Source organism: Myodes glareolus, chromosome 4 (assembly GCF_982192425.1).
Source record: "Myodes glareolus chromosome 4, mMyoGla1.1, whole genome shotgun sequence".
Classification (NCBI taxonomy): Eukaryota; Metazoa; Chordata; class Mammalia; order Rodentia; family Cricetidae; genus Myodes; species Myodes glareolus.
The window spans coordinates 73,890,484-73,906,266 of record NC_142029.1 but is presented as its reverse complement, the minus strand read 5'-3'; the positions used below and the strand labels follow the sequence as shown (position 1 = coordinate 73,906,266).

The following is a 15,783-nucleotide window of genomic DNA, read 5'->3' as shown; positions in this document are numbered from 1 at the left end:
AGGCTGGCCTCAAACTCACAGAGATCCACCTGCCTCTGCCTCCCGAGTGCTGGGATTAAAGGCGTGTTCCACCACCGGCCAGTTTAAATTTGAGCTTTCTTACTGACAATCATTGATACCATCGTTTATGGGGTACTGGTCTCTAATAGACGCCAGCCTCAGCTTCCGAGGAGCAGAAGAAAGGGGGTGGTGCCTGGCACAGGCCTCATATTGTCTGAGGTAGAATAAAGCAAGAGCTAAGTGGACAGGGGTGTGCTGAGGAGAACAGAGTCAAGAATGGATCATTTCCCATTTCATGGACACTCACTGGGCATCTGCCGTGTGACAGACTCTGGGCACTGGAGATGCAGCAATGCACAAGATGGTCTTCATGGTGGCTTCATTTCCATTTCAGGGAGGGGTGGGAGGAGAGAGAAAAGACACAAAACGTTTGAAAGTAGGTCAGAGATAAGTGCTTTGGGGAAAAAACGAGCAAGGGGGAATGGGAAGCGTGGGATGGTTGCATCTTGAACAGGAAGTTCTAGAATGGGCTCACAGGAAGGAGATGGAGAAGAGGGGTTTGAAAGAGACTGGGGGTAGCCATGTGGAGGTGAGAGCAAGACAGCTTGCCTACTGCTTTCTAGGTTTCCGGAGTTGCTGTGTTTTTTACCCAGCTCCCTCGGGAGCAAGGTCCCCAAAACACCTCCCAAGTTCATTGCCTGAAGGAAAGAACCTGAAAAGACCCAGTACCTATCTGTGGTGCTGACACAGAGCTTTTCTCTGCCTTGTTACGCTTCATCTCCTTGGATTGCCGTGTGTATTTGCTCTCTGTGCCCCTGGGACCATCGTACCTGGTACAAACAGCTTCATGGAGACGGGGCTCATTTTGAAACAGTTCCAAAATGTTTCAGTGCACCCTGTGGGAAAGGGTGTGGCAGCCATTCACAGGATGTTGCAGAAAACAGGGTACATAAAAGGAAATAAAAAGTAGGAGAAGAAAATAGCTTCCCAAAGATACAGCCTTGGGGAATCTACTTCCTCCAGCTAAGCCTTACCTTCCCAAGTTCCTTGAAGTTTCCAAAATAGTTCCACCATTTGGGAACCAAACATAGAGAACTATAAGCCTGTTGCATTGTTTGAAATTCAGATATGACACTGTCTGAAGTGGGTGTGTAGTTGTTTGTTTGTTTTACAAATTTTAGGCGATGGTAGCCTCCTGTGTGAACTCCCTGGTCCCAAGCTCATTCCAACCCTCTTCTCCTAGACAAGCAAAGGCTCTCCCTAGATGACAGCCCAATCACGTACTCTCTCTTGTTCAAAACTTTCAATGGCCCCTCACTGCCTTCAGGACAAATGCCAAACCCTAGCGTGGTTTTCAAGTCTCCACAGAATGACTTTGTTGTCCTGCCTCCCAACAGGCTTTGCCCTCTCCCGACCCGTATTCCAGGACACTAGACACTCACAGCACACACACACCCTCCATGCCTGTGTCTGAACCGGCCCAGAGCCTCTGTTCCTGTCTTCTTCCTGTGTTGAAGTACTCAGGAAACCTTCCCCAGCCTTCCCCAAGTGGTGTCTATAATTCAGCACACACCTTCTTCCACCTGGTGGGCTGTCACCTGTGTCCTGTGTGCCTCTTCTCCAGACTCTACTCTCCTTAAAAACAAGGACCACATTGGGGCCTCACTATGTATTGGACTAACCTGGAGATGGGAACATCATGATACATACACTCATGAGGAATTTGCAGGCCTCTGCTACATGCTCACTGTGTGGGGAGGCAAAAAGTGAAGGCAGAGGACTGGGGGTGCAGTTCAGTCGGTAGAATGCTTGCCTGGGGTACAGAAAATCCTGGGTTCCGTCCCCAACACTGCAGAAACCAGTGGTGGTACACACCTCTGATTCCAGCACCTTGATCAGAAGTTCAAGGTCATCCTTGTCTACATATAGAGCATGAGGCTAGCCTGAGCTACATGGTCTTAGTCTCCTGCTTTAAAAAATATATATATCAGAGAAGCAACTGGATAAGAGGAGTAAGCACCAATGTTCTGTAGCACTGGGGAAGTGGAGATGACCGCAGCTGACGACATTTGATGTTCTAAAAGAGCCAGTGAGAGAATTCTGGATGTTCTCAACACGCACACACATAAAATAATTATCCTGATCTTATTATGTATTACATACTTATGTTGAAATATTATAGTCCATACTTACAAGTATGTGTCAATTAAAAATATATTCAAGAATAGGGAAGGGAAATGATAACGTAACATATAGATCATGGCAGGGACCCAAGTACATGCTTAGTGAGCTTGGACCCTTCCCAGGCCAGGGACAGGTCAGACAAGGCAAGAGTGACATCCTCTTGCACAAACTAGGGCAAGACAAGAGGAGGTGGCACAGGCTGCCAGCTCAGCTGAGAAGCAGTTACAAAAGACCCGGTAAATCTGGGCAAGGGAGGGGGAAGTGGGTGAATACATGTTCATAAATCTCAGCCTTGCCTATCGGGATAATCCCCACCAGCCAAAACCATCACCAGGGCATCCTGATGCAGGCCCGGGGCAAGAAGAAGACTATGAGCCATGGCAGGGCTGGGCTCCGAGGCCTGACTCATTCTCCTCCCCTCTCTCATTGCCCTTGCAGATATTCCTGGCTTTCGCAAACCCCGCAGGTCCCTGGAGACCTTCAAAAAGGTGGGGATCCCCATCATCGCAGTGCTGCTGAGCCTGATGGCCATCGTGATTGTAGCCTTCCTCAGTGAGTGACAGCCCCCACTCTCACCTTCACCCCCTCAGTAAGCCACAGCCCTCACCCACCCTCCCACCCCCACAGTGATAGGCAGGTGATCTACGCAATGCTTGGGAGCAGGGAATGAATCCATATGCCTCATGTGCCCACCCCTGCCTTGGAGGGAGGCTTCTAAGGGGAAGGGGAAGGTGAGCGCATCCCCCAGTTCTCCCAGATGGCTTCTCTTCCAGATGGTTGCTATCCACGTGGCACTCAGGCAGTTGCAGAGGTGCCCACCCCCAGCCGCCTCCTTCCGATCTTCTGCAAACTGACAGCTGGTGGAGGGGCAGGGTGGGGTGGGGCTGAACAGGGCGTCTGTGCAACTCTACACTGTCTGGCAGGCTAGAGAGCATTTCTGCCTATAAAGAGGAGAGGGACAGGCGGTACCAGGGAAGAGGGCCAGGCAGATGGAACCCTCTGCCCACCTCAGCGCAGTCTTCACTATGGCTAGCGCATTAGCTCTGATGCGATCTGGGGCAGCCCACTCTGTGACAATGATTCCCACGGTTACCACAGGGACTGACCCCAGATTTCACGGCAGGGAATTTCAGAATATAAGAGACAAGGTTAGGAATCAGGGGTGGGGATCTCGGTTCTATCCTTCAAACCTGTGAGCCCACGAAGTCTACTGAGTCCTCTCTATGATGAAATGCCTTTGGGCATCATGAGCAGTAATGAGCTTCCTTGTGTGAAGAACCTGGATTAAAAGCCGAAAGTGTGTAACAGGCAGAGCTGGGACCCAGGGTAGGCAGTGCCTGCATAACCCGGCCATGGCGGTCTTACTTAGGGCTGTGAGGCCATCCACACTAGCAGCAGACACAACGCGCGGAAGGTGTTGGCTGACACACAGAGACCCTCTACTTTAACCCTTTATTCCACACGTGGGCACTGAGGCTCGGAGTCCACAGAGACTGGCACAGGCAGGATCCAAGTTTTCCAGCTGAGCAGGTCCTCATCAGAGTAACGATGGGTATCCCCAACTCCGACACCACCTCCATCCTTGAGAGCCTGGGGTGTTTGTGAGATGTATAAACCCCCAAATCATTTCTTCTCAACATTGGCCCAACCTGATGTGGCTACGTTAGTCAACTTTCCGTGATTGTAGTAAAACACCTGAAACCAACTCCCAGAGGTTGCCCTCTGACCTCCAGTCAGACACACACCATCACAGGCAATAAAAATTTATTTTTCAAATTGGCTACCTGTCTCCAGCCAGCCTGACTTTCAGGAAAAACAGCCTCTCTCTGCCTGCTTGACCGTCTCTGCCCCTGCTTCATGCCTTCCAGTCAAGGTGGTTCTGGATAAATACTACTTCATCTGTGGAAGTCCCCTGACCTTCCTTCCGAGGGGGCAGGTGTGCGACGGCCGCCTTGACTGTGCCTCGGGGGAGGATGAGGAGCACTGTGTCAAAGACTTCCCTGACAAGCCTGGCGTGGCAGGTGAGTCCCGAGACTGAAGGGCAGGAACGGTGGGAGAACTGGGCTCCGTTATAGCCTCTGCCCAGATTTGTCAGTTTCTAGTCCTGCTGGAAAAGGTCCCAGGAACAGGATCATGGCACGTCTACCTGTAGATCCCAACACTGGGATAGGGCACCCATTCAAAAAGGGTTAATTCATGGCACGGAGGAGACAGGAAAGTATGGCCAATGCTATGCTGGCTGTACCTACTTGGTTTGGACAAGAGGAATAGAGAGCGTGGCCTTGGAGGGCTCCTTGTAGTGGCATATTATTTGTATTTTAGTAAATAAATCTTGCCTGAAGACCAGAGACAAGGCTAAAGCCACTAGAGGTCAGGTAATGGTGACACGCGTCTTTAACCCCAGAATTTGGGAGACAGAGGCAAATGGATCTCTGTGAGTTCAAGGCTACCCTGGGCTATACAACATCAACACAGAAACAAATCTGGGTGGTGGCAGTTCATATCTTTAATCCCAGTCCTAGGAAGTCACATTCACTTAATCCCAGCACTAGAGGGAATACAAAATGGGAGGATAGAGAGGCTTAGTCTGCTGAGTCTGAGGTCGTCCAGCCTTGGGAGAGCTAAGCCTTCTCTAGTGGTTTGGCTGCTTTGCTTTTCTGGTTTTCAAGATGAACCCCAATATCTCTGGGTTTTAGTATTCGTGCTACAGTTCCTCTTTGGAATCTCAGTGAGACTAGAATCATGGCCGTCATGTCATTTAACCAGCTAGCCACCCTTGCACTCACAGTGTTTGCTGAACATGCTAGGGAACAAGATGGAAGACGATCACTGGAGAGACAAACGTTCAAGCATAAAATCCAGGATCGCCTAGCTTGGTCTGACCCACTAACACTTAGCCTGAAAGATAGGTAATGAGACCCTTTGAGGGGCAGGGCTGAGTGACTTCCTGTATATTGACTGGTAATTTAGTAAAGTCAAATGCCCATGGGCTCCTGCCTTGCTAACAACAATAGAAATTTTTACTTAAACTCTCTCTCTCTGACCTTCCTTGGAGAAGCTACCAGGTCCCTGGCTGAGATGTTTCCCCAAACTGGGCAAGCTGTGTGGCCCATGGTCAAGTAATTCCGAGCAAAAAGAGATCCTGTCAAGCACTGTCCCTGGGCAGCTGGCCAGGCTTCCCCTTAGCTGCCATCCAAATTAGGCTCCAGTCAACTGGAAGAACCTTCCCTTGATGTTGAACATGTCCTCAGTTCTGGGCTGGGAGCAGCAGCAATGGAGGGGGGCTGGGCTAGAGAGGCTCCCCACTCCAGCTGACCCAGGCTCCTTCCCTACCAGTCCGCCTCTCCAAGGACCGATCAACTCTGCAGGTGCTGGATGTAGCCACAGGGACCTGGGTCTCTGCCTGTTTTGACAACTTCACAGAAGCACTGGCCAAGACAGCCTGCAGGCAGATGGGCTATGACAGGTACCCAACCAAAGCTATAGGAGGCTATCACCTCAACCCAGCAGCCTCTACTCCCTTCTTGCCTGCCTTCTGTTTGTCCTTCCTTCCTCCCTCCCTCCCCTACTCTCTTCCTTCCTTCTCCCTAAAAATACAGGCATGGGATTCATATAAAACTATGTGTGAGTCCCAGCACTTAGAAGTTGTTAAGTTAATCAAACCCCCTTCAGCTTCCTTCAGAGCTAGCCAGAGGAAGCGATACCAATCTCACTAGAGGAGGATGGAGCCCTTTTCTCCAGTTATCTCTGCTTTGTCCTTTTGTAAGAAATCCCCGACCATGGCACAAAGTCTAATTTACATATGCAAATTAACTCTTGGTTAAAATCTAGCAAGGAAGGCTGGGGGTGTAGCTCAGTGGTAGAGAACTTGCCTGGCATATGTAAAGCCCTGGGTTCCACTCCCAGCACTGGAAAACAAAAATAGCAAAGACTAGCCTGATTCCGCTGGGGCCCCACAGCAGCAGCAGCCGCGGCAGCTCTCAGCAAACTGGAGAAGCAAGTCCAAATCTGGAGTGGATGGAAGGGACATGGAGGGTAATTAGCATTACATGTATTTATATTCATTTGATCTTGGCAGAAAGCTCAGAGCACAGTTATTATTAAATCTGTGTTACGAGGGGGTTCTGAAAGAGTAAGTGGCTTGCTTAGGCAGACGCTGGGAGGTAGAGGACTAGAATCTGCCTGCCCAGCTCTCCGAACACAAGTTCTCCGTGTCTGTGCGTTGGGAATTCTCTCCACACAAGGCTTCATCAGTGGAGAAAGAAGTGAGAACTGATCACTTCTCCTCCGGGAACCGGGTGTTCTGTGGCAAAGAGGGATTACCCTTCCCCTGGCAAGCTGAACTTCCTTGGGACGCTAAGAAACTGAGCCCAGAGACAAGACCGGAATGATGACCAGTAGACAGACATTGCCAGTTGATCACAGAGTTCTCTCCATGGATCCCTAAAGCAGCCTCAAGGTTTTGTCCAAGAGATGTTTAAGACAGCCAGTATGAACTCATCTGGCCTCTGCCCCTCTGTCTCCTGGTTATAATTTCTGCTCTCTCCCTTCCAGGGGGACTCCCAACACCCCCAGAAAGGGACACTGTCACCTTCATTTCAAAGGACAGCAGGAGGCATGCCCAGCACCTGCTGTCCCCTTCTACCCCTGCAACTGGCCCCTCCTCCACTGCAGTCCAGTTGACTGCAGTGTCAGCTGGACCAAATGCTGCAGGCTGTCTCAGTTATGAAACCTAGAGGATTTCCTGCGGCTCTTAAGGTGGTAGCCTCCCAGAATGTCTGCCTTTCTGGAGGGCACCGGGGCATGGAGCTGCCTCACCTCTCGGGCTTTATGATAACCCTGAGTTCATTAAATTACTCATCAGGCTGGACTTGGTGAGCAAATATTCGCTCTCCTGGGTATCTTTGCCGCCAGCACCCTATCTCCTCGGATGGAGCTCTCTGCTCAGGTCTCTTTAGTTTCTTTCCTCTGCCTGGATTGGAAGGAAGCCTTTCTTACCTAGGAACACAAAACCGTAGGAAGTCCAATGTAGGAGGAACCCCTGGCTCGTGCATCATTTTATAGAGGAGAAAATCAGGACTCAGAAGGAGCCACGGGACAAAAGAGACCTACCCAAGGTCACACACCAAGCTGGTGTCACAGCCAGCAGATAAGAACTTAGGTCTTGAGGATAGCAGCCTCTTGTCATCCCAGGTCTAGAACCTGGTTCACCCGGGAAGGTGCTTGCCTTCCTACCTGAGTGTGGACCAGCAAGCCAGGTGATCCCAGACCTCTATGCAAAGCTTGTACTAGGGGGAGAGATTTGGAAGAGGCAGGTTGGTGAAGAAAGAACCAGAGAGCAGAGTAATTAGGGAAGGCTTCCTGGAAGAGGAAGATTTAAATCCAGGGTGTGAAAGAAGACAAACATGGATTAGCAGAAGGGAAGGGAGAGGGCAGTCCAAATTTCAGGACATTCCACCTAGACTCCTGTGAGAAAATGGATCTTCTCCTGTCTTGAAAACACTATCGAAGACAAACCAGGTCTCCTAGAAAACCAGACATCCACATTCCAGTTCACTCTGTGCTAAGACAACAGCTTTTCTGGGACCTTTTGCTTTGTTCCCGCTGGTGTGAACTTAAAGAGATGCTGGGGCATCTGAGGCAGGGAGAGAGTTAGGTGTGAGGAAGGCGGGCCCTTAGCCCTTTTGCAGAGCTCTGGGCTCTGTACCAAGAAAGCAAGACCAGGGCAGCCAGCCTTGGACTAAGATCACAGAACCGTTCCTGTGATCCAGCAAAGCCAGCTCTGCCCACTAACCCAGCCCACCTGTATTGCCCGCTTCTCCCCCCCCCCCCCCGAGGATGGGTCTTCCCTGCCATCCAGTTCTAGCCTCTGCCCCAACTCACAGTTTTCTTCCTCCACAGTCAACCCACTTTCCGAGCGGTGGAGATTGTCCCAGGCCGGAATCTCACGGTAGCTCAAGTCACAGGAAACAGCCGGGAACTTCAGACGAAGAATTTAACTGGGTAAGTGAGGGACACCACCTAACCTACAGAGGCTAACTACCACCAGAAAGCCAGTCGTGGCTGCAGCAAAGAGAACAGGAGCCAGACACAGGAAGAATTAGCCAAGCAGCTAATTAAACATCCAGGGCCATGGAATCCCATTGCTGGGTTCACAGGGTCTTATCTGTTGACTCTTTTTTAAAAAAAAAAAAAAAAATACAATGTGTGTTGTCTTGTTCAAAGGCAGAGGGATGAACAATGACCTTGTATCTGTCTGAACAGTCAAGATTGTTTCTTCCACAGCTACTTCATGTTCCCTGATGAGTTGCCTGGTAGGCAAGAGCCCCAAAGGCGCGTTGTCCCATAACTCCCTCAGGCCAAAGCAGCACCTTCTGATGCTCCCAAGGCGGCTCTTCCACCCTCACCCCACCACTGTGTTAGAGCACAGCCAAATCCAGACAAACCCTGCTGCAAGGCAGCAGAGGCCAAGAGCAGCTGTCTTCTTAGCATTCAGGATACAGGAAAGATGCTTGCCACAGCCCATCTGGAGAGGGACAGGACTGGTAGTGACTGTGTGATTCCTTCAAAATCCTGTTCTGTTTGAAAGGGCTGCAGGGTAGCCAGTTGTAGCAGGCTTTCTTTTAGGCCACCAACTAGCTCCCAAGTCATGACGTGGAGACTTTTTATAGTTATGAATGCTTGGCTTTATCTTATGTTTGTTCACTAGCTCTTAGAATTTAACCTGTTTCTCTTCTTCTACGTTTCGCCTCAGGGCTTTTTACCTTTACCTTTCTTTCTGTATATCTCACTTTCACTGCTTCTCATGTCTGACTGGCTGCCTGACTTCTGGCCTCAAGCGTATCTCAAGCGTGTGTCTGCGTGTGTGTGTGTGTGTGTGTGTGTGTGTGTGTGCATGTGTGTGTTTCTCCCCTCTCTCCTTTTTCTCCCCCGTCCCCCAGATTTCTCTTACTTATTCTCTCTGCTCACCAGTCAGTCCTGCCTATCCTTCTCCTGCCTAGCTATTGGCTGTTCAGTTTTTTATTAGACCAATCAGGTACCTTAAGCAGGCAAGGTGAAACAAATACAGCAGAAACAAATGTAACACACCTTCACATACTTAAAGTAATATTCCACAGTATAAACAAATGTAGCACATCCTTGCCTAGTTAAATGCTCCACAACAGCCCGTACTGCTTCTCTCCGACCTAGGGCTGCCTTTGTCCTGCCAGGGCTCCATACACGGTAGGGTGCATGCACAGCAACGGGATGTAGTGTCAAATCGAACCCACTGAGTATTAATGCAATTCTACATAGGCCCATAATGGAAGTCCTGGGGTTCTCCAGGACTAGGGGACTGGGTTAAATCAGCAGAGTCACAAGGACTGAGTTCCAGCCTGTCTCTCTTTCAGGCCCTGCCGCTCTCTGGTTTCCCTGAGCTGCCTGGGTGAGTACACCCCATCTCTGAGGGTGTGGGACCTCGACCAGCAGTGGGCAGGAAGAAAGACCTTCATCTTCTTTGCTCTCCTCGTCACTAGGTCCCACTGTTTGGGCTTACAGATCAGCATTCCTTCAAGTGATTAATGCTAAGAACTCTCTTCCACCCTCTGCTCACAGCCCACGACCTGAGTGTATTAGACTTTTATTTCTGTAAAGAAATATTTGAGGCAGGATAATGTTGTCAAGAAGAGTGTTGCTTAGCTTACAGTTTTAGAACCTGGAGGTCTAAGACCAGAAAGTCAACTTGGTTTGTCCTCGAGCGGGGCCCTAATGCTGATTGGGGGCTCATTATGGAATGTGGATGCAACAAGAAACCAGACAACAATTCAGGGGTGGACTCTGTCTTGTCCTAAATCCTCACTAGATTTCAGGAACACAGAAAAATGTTTATCCACCTCAGAGAATGGCTACTCTGATGACCTAAGGGTCACTAGGCCCTGCCTCTTAAAGGACCTACCACCTAATAACCTTAGCCACTGAGCCATCTCTCCAGCCCTGACACTGAAGATTTTAACTCAAGTTCAAAGGTCAGACGTGAAAGATATGTCAGAAGAAGACAGGATTGCCAATGGGCAACCTCCCTTAACAGAAGGAAGAAACCCAGTTTCTAGAATTTTTATCTAATTTCCTGATACCAAAGTAACTTGTAACTGGCTGTTTGTTTACTCAGTGGGGAGCGTCTGGTGACTGTTCTGTTTAGTCAGGGCTTTCAGAATTCATGATTCTGCGTCTTTGTTTGTTCTGAAGATGATAAATTGCAAGCACAATGAACATACCCATACTCAAAAATCTAAATTCCTAAACACACACAAAGTAGGGGGGTGGTCAGGCATACCTGTGACGTCATGTCCATTATCCTCCAGTGAATGATCCACCCACCAATGGCATAGGTGGGTTCTCCCCATCCAGTACCAATCCTGAGGGCCCTGCTCCGGGGCTTTGGGGGAGAGACTCCGCAGAAGCCTGACTTCTCCCTTCTCCCTTTTTCTCGGCCGGGTCCAGAATGTGGAAAGAGCCTGAAGGCTCCTCGTATAGTGGGTGGAGTGGAGGCCTCTGTGGATTCTTGGCCATGGCAGGTCAGCATCCAGTACAACAAGCAACATGTCTGTGGTGGGAGCATCCTGGATCCCCACTGGGTCCTCACAGCAGCTCACTGCTTCAGGTAAGACTCCCAGCTACGAGGAGGCCAGGAGGGACAGAGGCCGTGGCCACCAGGATCCCCTGGAAACCGTTGCTGGGGTGCAGCAATGAGATAATGAGACACTGGCCGTGATTCCCTTGTTAGGTATTGGGGATCTGAGCAGAGAGAGCTGGTCTCCAAGGTTGACCTCTGATGGGTGAAAAGCTTCAGGTACCCAGGCTCCTCACACCACTGTGTACAGGTTCCACTCGTGCTCCCGAGGTTCTCCCCACACATCTGTGCTTCCAAGACCTTGACTCTTCCTTGCCAGTCTTCCAAGACACGGCTCCCAGGGTCTGGAGTCAATCCCTATGTGCAGAAACTGAACCAGCTATAGATTATCATTTGATCCAGCGGAGAGGGAGCTGGCCAGGCCTTGGGAAAGGGTTACACTCAGGCCCCCTTCACTTTCATTCATCCATTTCACTCAGCATCCAGTGAGTACCAAGAACCACTCCCTTCAGATCCTGGGCATCACATAGACCCATGTCCCCTTCGAGGTACCTCAGTCTAGCTCAGGGGATTTTTACCTTTTTGAGACTGACAAGAGCTCTAAATCTGCTCCTGGGGAAAGCTCCCTGTGCATAGGCAGGACCTGGCAAGGAGAAGAATGAACACAAGCCCACAACTCAACAGACTACAATGCAAGCAGCATAGACAAGACCAAGGGTGCAGGAGAACCTGGCAGGACTCTAAGGCCCCACAATGGGGCAGCCTCTTCCCAAACCCTCCAGGTGGAAGTTTCCTTGGGCCCTTTTAATAAGAAACAGAATCGTATTTCCTTTTATAAGGCTTCAGGAAGGTGGCTCCTCAGACTGCTGCCTCCACCACTTTGGTCCCAGTCACATGATCTCCTAGCAGACTTGGAGACCTAGCCTCAGGCAAAGCCTCAGTGTAATTGCCCCCCCCCATCTACCTGTCTGTCTCCACCCCTAGGAAGTACCTTGATCTGTCCAACTGGAAGGTGAGAGTCGGCTCAAGCAAACTGGACCACGTTTCCTCCTTGTCTGTAGCCAAGATCTTTGTCACCAAGGAAAATGCCCTGAACTCCAGAGAGAAGGACATTGCCCTCGTCAAGCTGCAGGGGCCACTCACATTCACAGGTGAGAGGTGGTCCCTGGGAACAGAGCCCCTCAGATTGTCCTTACCCCACCCTGCTAAGCAAGCAGCCTTGGACACGCCGTGTTCTTTCTAAGACCTCAGCTTGCCCATGGGTGTCCAACTAATATACATCTCGACATTTCTGGTACCAGGGGACCTGCCCTGACTGCCAGCTAACATTCAATCGTTCAAGTCTGTTTGTTCCATTTGGAAAATCCAAGTCACCTGATCTTGGAGTTGTTAGGGCCTTTTTAAAAGAATTGTCTAGTCCGTTCCTTACCCCTGACCAGTGCTTAAGACCTGGCGCAATAACCAGTGTGACTCTGTGACTCTGCGTTCCTCCAGGAACAAGGAACCTAGTATTTCCAGGGTTTTTCTTGGTATGTGTTTGTGCGTGTGTTTGTGTGCTTGTATCAGAAGACAGAAAGGATGGGGGCGAGGCAGGGGACAGCCCAAGTGTTGTTTGTGGTTCCAGACCACAGGAGGGAGCTAGGGTAGGCCAGTTTAAGCATGCTTGAAACTGGAGACTGAGAATAGTTGTCTAGACTGCAGAGATTGGTCTCTAGAGGTTTACTATCTAGCCCTGGGGTGGTTTACGGCAGAAAAAAATATTGACTTGGTTCATAAGAGTCGGGTGATGGTGAATGAGGTCAAGGGTGTGGACTCCAGATTTAGATACTGAGGGCCTCACAGACAAGTAGCTTATTCTCTTTAGGAATTAGCTAATCTAGTCACACTTAGACCAGCAAAACCCCCAACTTGTAAAAGCACAAAATATAGAAAACAAAACAAAAAATCAGCCCTAATATAGAGTCTTTCTCTCTGTTCCTGGCAGACACCGTCAGGCCCATCTGCCTGCCCTTCTTTGATGAAGAGCTCATCCCAGGCACACCACTCTGGGTCACTGGATGGGGCTTTACAGAGCAAAATGGTGGTGAGTGTTGGGCTCAAGACCTCAGATCCTTTGCATGAGGGTATTTTATTAGGTCTCCCCAACCCCCAATCGGTAATAAGAAAGAGGAACATCCTTCAGGAAAGCCCATCCTAGCTGACCAAGCTACCAAAATTTTAGGCATCCAGGAGTTTTGGTTGTCCAGAAAATTAACAGGGGCTGAGGGTCCAGGCGGGAACGAGGAAACACGTTTTCAACCTCCCAGGGGAGATGTCCGACGTGCTGCTGCAGGCGTCAGTCCAGGTCATTGACAGCGTCCGCTGCAATGCCGAGGATGCCTACCAGGGGGACGTCACCGCTGAGATGCTGTGTGCAGGTACCCTACAAGGTGGCGTGGACTCCTGCCAGGTGGGTCCTCCAAAGACCATGGGAGTTCTGTGAGTAGGGATGTGGGTCCTGAAAACATGAAAACCTGCAAACTGGATGCCCACATGAAGCCTTGCGGATTGTAGCTCTCTGTTTGTGGTTAAGGAAGGTCTCTGTTTGTGGTTAAGGAAGGTCTGGTAAAGATAAAAGAATGGATGGCTGGATAAATGGAGACACGGAGCTACGTGAGCAGAAAATTCAAATGTATATTGTAAAGATGGCATTGCCACCTTCTCCACCCACCCTCACTTCCCATCATCTGTAATCCCTTTGAGGACTGACCCCGAGTCTGCTTTCTCTGTGACTACCCGTATACTGATATACTTTACGAGAAAGACCATCTCATGCTAGGTGAGCTTTGGTACATGCCCCCTCTTCCCATCTCCCTGACCACCAGGACTCTTGAGCAATTCCTATGTACCTTCTTACCATCCCATACCTCCAGAAAATCTCTGGAGCCCTTTTTATTCAAATTTCTCAGCCTGCTCCCATCCCCTGACCCTAAAACCCTCATTCAAGAGCTAGCTGTCTCTGAGCCATCTCTTGTGGGCCATGAACATTCAGATTTAGCGACAGTGTCTGCCTTCCAGGAACTCCTAGTGGCCACAGAGAGGCTATGCAAGCAGGCAGTCAGGCCGCAGCAGTGCTGCTAAGCTCAGAGAGAGGCCCTGTGTGGTTTTCACTGCGTTGTTTTGTCATCTGCTCACTTATTGGCTCTGCCTACCTATTTGATTGTAAACTTCCTGGGGTTGGGGGGAGGGGGCAAGGAACTTTGGTCTAGTTAATTGAACCTCAGTTATCCAGAACGGGATCAAACATAAATAGGCACTCCGTTGGCAGCTCGATCGATGTAGGAACTGCCGGGCTAAACAAAATTCAATTTGCTAGTGTGACTTATGACCCTCTGAGAAGGCAGGCAGCTGCCCTCAGTTTAGTTCCCCACAGATGGGCCACAGAGTAAAGAACACTGAGTACCATGAGCAAGAAGGAGGGTAGAGAAATCAGCACATAGAGCCATGGAGAATGCAAGGGAGCCAATGGGCCAGTTCAGGGACAGGAGGAAGATGGCCCCCACTTCACCTGGCCAGCCCTCCCCAGCAACTCCTGTCCTTGCTTTTCACAGGGTGACAGTGGTGGGCCTTTGATGTACCACTCTAACCACTGGCAGGTAGTAGGCATTGTGAGCTGGGGCTATGGCTGTGGGAGCCCAACTACCCCTGGAGTGTACACCAAGGTCACTGCCTATCTCGACTGGATCTACAATGTGCGGAAGGTGAGTGCTTTAGTCCCATGGGGAGCCCTCCCTTCAGATATGTACCCTAAGGGCATGCATCCTCCTTAGATTTGATTTAAATAGCTCTGACAACCTTTTACATCCCAAATGCATTTTTCTCCCAGCAAGCTGACAGTCTGAGATCTCTCTATTAAAGCGGAGATTCCTTAGGTTAGCAATATCTGTGGAATACAAGTACCTCGGGGTGCAAAACCCACCCCAAGCTTTATCATTCTATACAACTAGAAGAAAACTGCTGGACCCTTTCCAAGGGAGAAGATGCTAACCTGGCCCCTGGAGGGGAGAGCGGGAGAGCAAAACGACCTTAGGAAAGGAAGATGTTGACCTTGCCATTACTTTGCCAGGACATCTGACTTTCCCTTTGCCACTGTCTTGTCTTTCGTTCTAGTCTGAGATGTAACACTGCTGTCTGCCACATCCGAAAGCAGCTTCCCCTCAGACCTGCCCACTGCCTGATACGTCGAAGTCAGACACAGGGCAAGGGCCTTCTTGGACACAACCCTGGTGTTTCCTGCAGCATCCTAGGATGCAGACACACACGTTGCAGAAGTGCCCAGAAGTATGTCAGGTGTGCTAGCTCAGCCACGCGTGCTTCCCCCACAACCCCAGGGAGACATGCAGTCCATGGAGGGAAGCCAGACTGTTGACTCAACTCTCAGATGTGTTATTCAGTCAAGGAGACTCTGTCACTGAAAGAATGGAAGACAGCTCTCTCCTGAGAGCCCAGATCACTAAGGGCTGAGCCGAGGAGAAAAAGGTCCAAAGGGCCTTTGTACTCTTTGCCCATTCCTAAGACCACTGTGATAGGAAATCAGGCAGTTCTAATGGAAGACGCATAGTCTAGTGTTGGTTCGTTTCCGTTGCTGTTACCACTTACCACTGCGGTCGCTATCATTAAATGGGTATGAAAAATCTTTGGCACAGGCTTCCTGGACAGCTTGATAAGAATCCAACTAAGACTGTGACATCTTTAGTCTTTGGCCTGGTATTGTCTGACTGTTCCCCGGGAATGTGAAAAATGTCCAGTCAATACTTATAAGGCACCAAGGACAAAGCAAAGCATTGATTTCACCCAAGTCTAGATTGCTGAACCAATGAGTTTATTGGGGCTGCCTGCAGGTGCATGGGTACCTTGAAGGCAGCTGCGTCACCAAAACGCCCACCTCCAGCCTAGACAATACTTGAAGGAGGAGTCATTGGAATTCTCTACCCAGTGCTCAGACAGAA

General features: G+C 50.0%; 1 protein-coding gene across 2 annotated transcripts in view; it reads left to right on the top strand.

Moving 5' to 3' along the window:
- Tmprss4 (transmembrane serine protease 4) overlaps positions 1 to 15,470 on the top strand; it is a 32,334-nt gene extending 16,864 nt beyond the window's left edge. The window contains exons 3-13 of one of the 2 annotated variants that reach the window (XM_085688677.2): positions 2,623 to 2,736; positions 4,053 to 4,205; positions 5,521 to 5,650; positions 8,086 to 8,187; positions 9,576 to 9,610; positions 10,666 to 10,825; positions 11,780 to 11,946; positions 12,780 to 12,878; positions 13,102 to 13,244; positions 14,386 to 14,535; positions 14,945 to 15,470. In XM_085688677.2, coding sequence (XP_085544803.2) covers positions 2,623 to 2,736; positions 4,053 to 4,205; positions 5,521 to 5,650; positions 8,086 to 8,187; positions 9,576 to 9,610; positions 10,666 to 10,825; positions 11,780 to 11,946; positions 12,780 to 12,878; positions 13,102 to 13,244; positions 14,386 to 14,535; positions 14,945 to 14,956 — 1,265 coding nt within the window. In that variant the 3' untranslated portion in view covers positions 14,957 to 15,470. Of the gene's footprint in view, positions 1 to 2,622; positions 2,737 to 2,756; positions 2,774 to 4,052; positions 4,206 to 5,520; positions 5,651 to 8,085; positions 8,188 to 9,575; positions 9,611 to 10,665; positions 10,826 to 11,779; positions 11,947 to 12,779; positions 12,879 to 13,101; positions 13,245 to 14,385; positions 14,536 to 14,944 lie in introns of those variants that run through there. The other variant, XM_085688675.2, reaches the window with a different exon arrangement.
- The last annotated feature ends 313 nt before the right edge of the window (positions 15,471 to 15,783 follow it).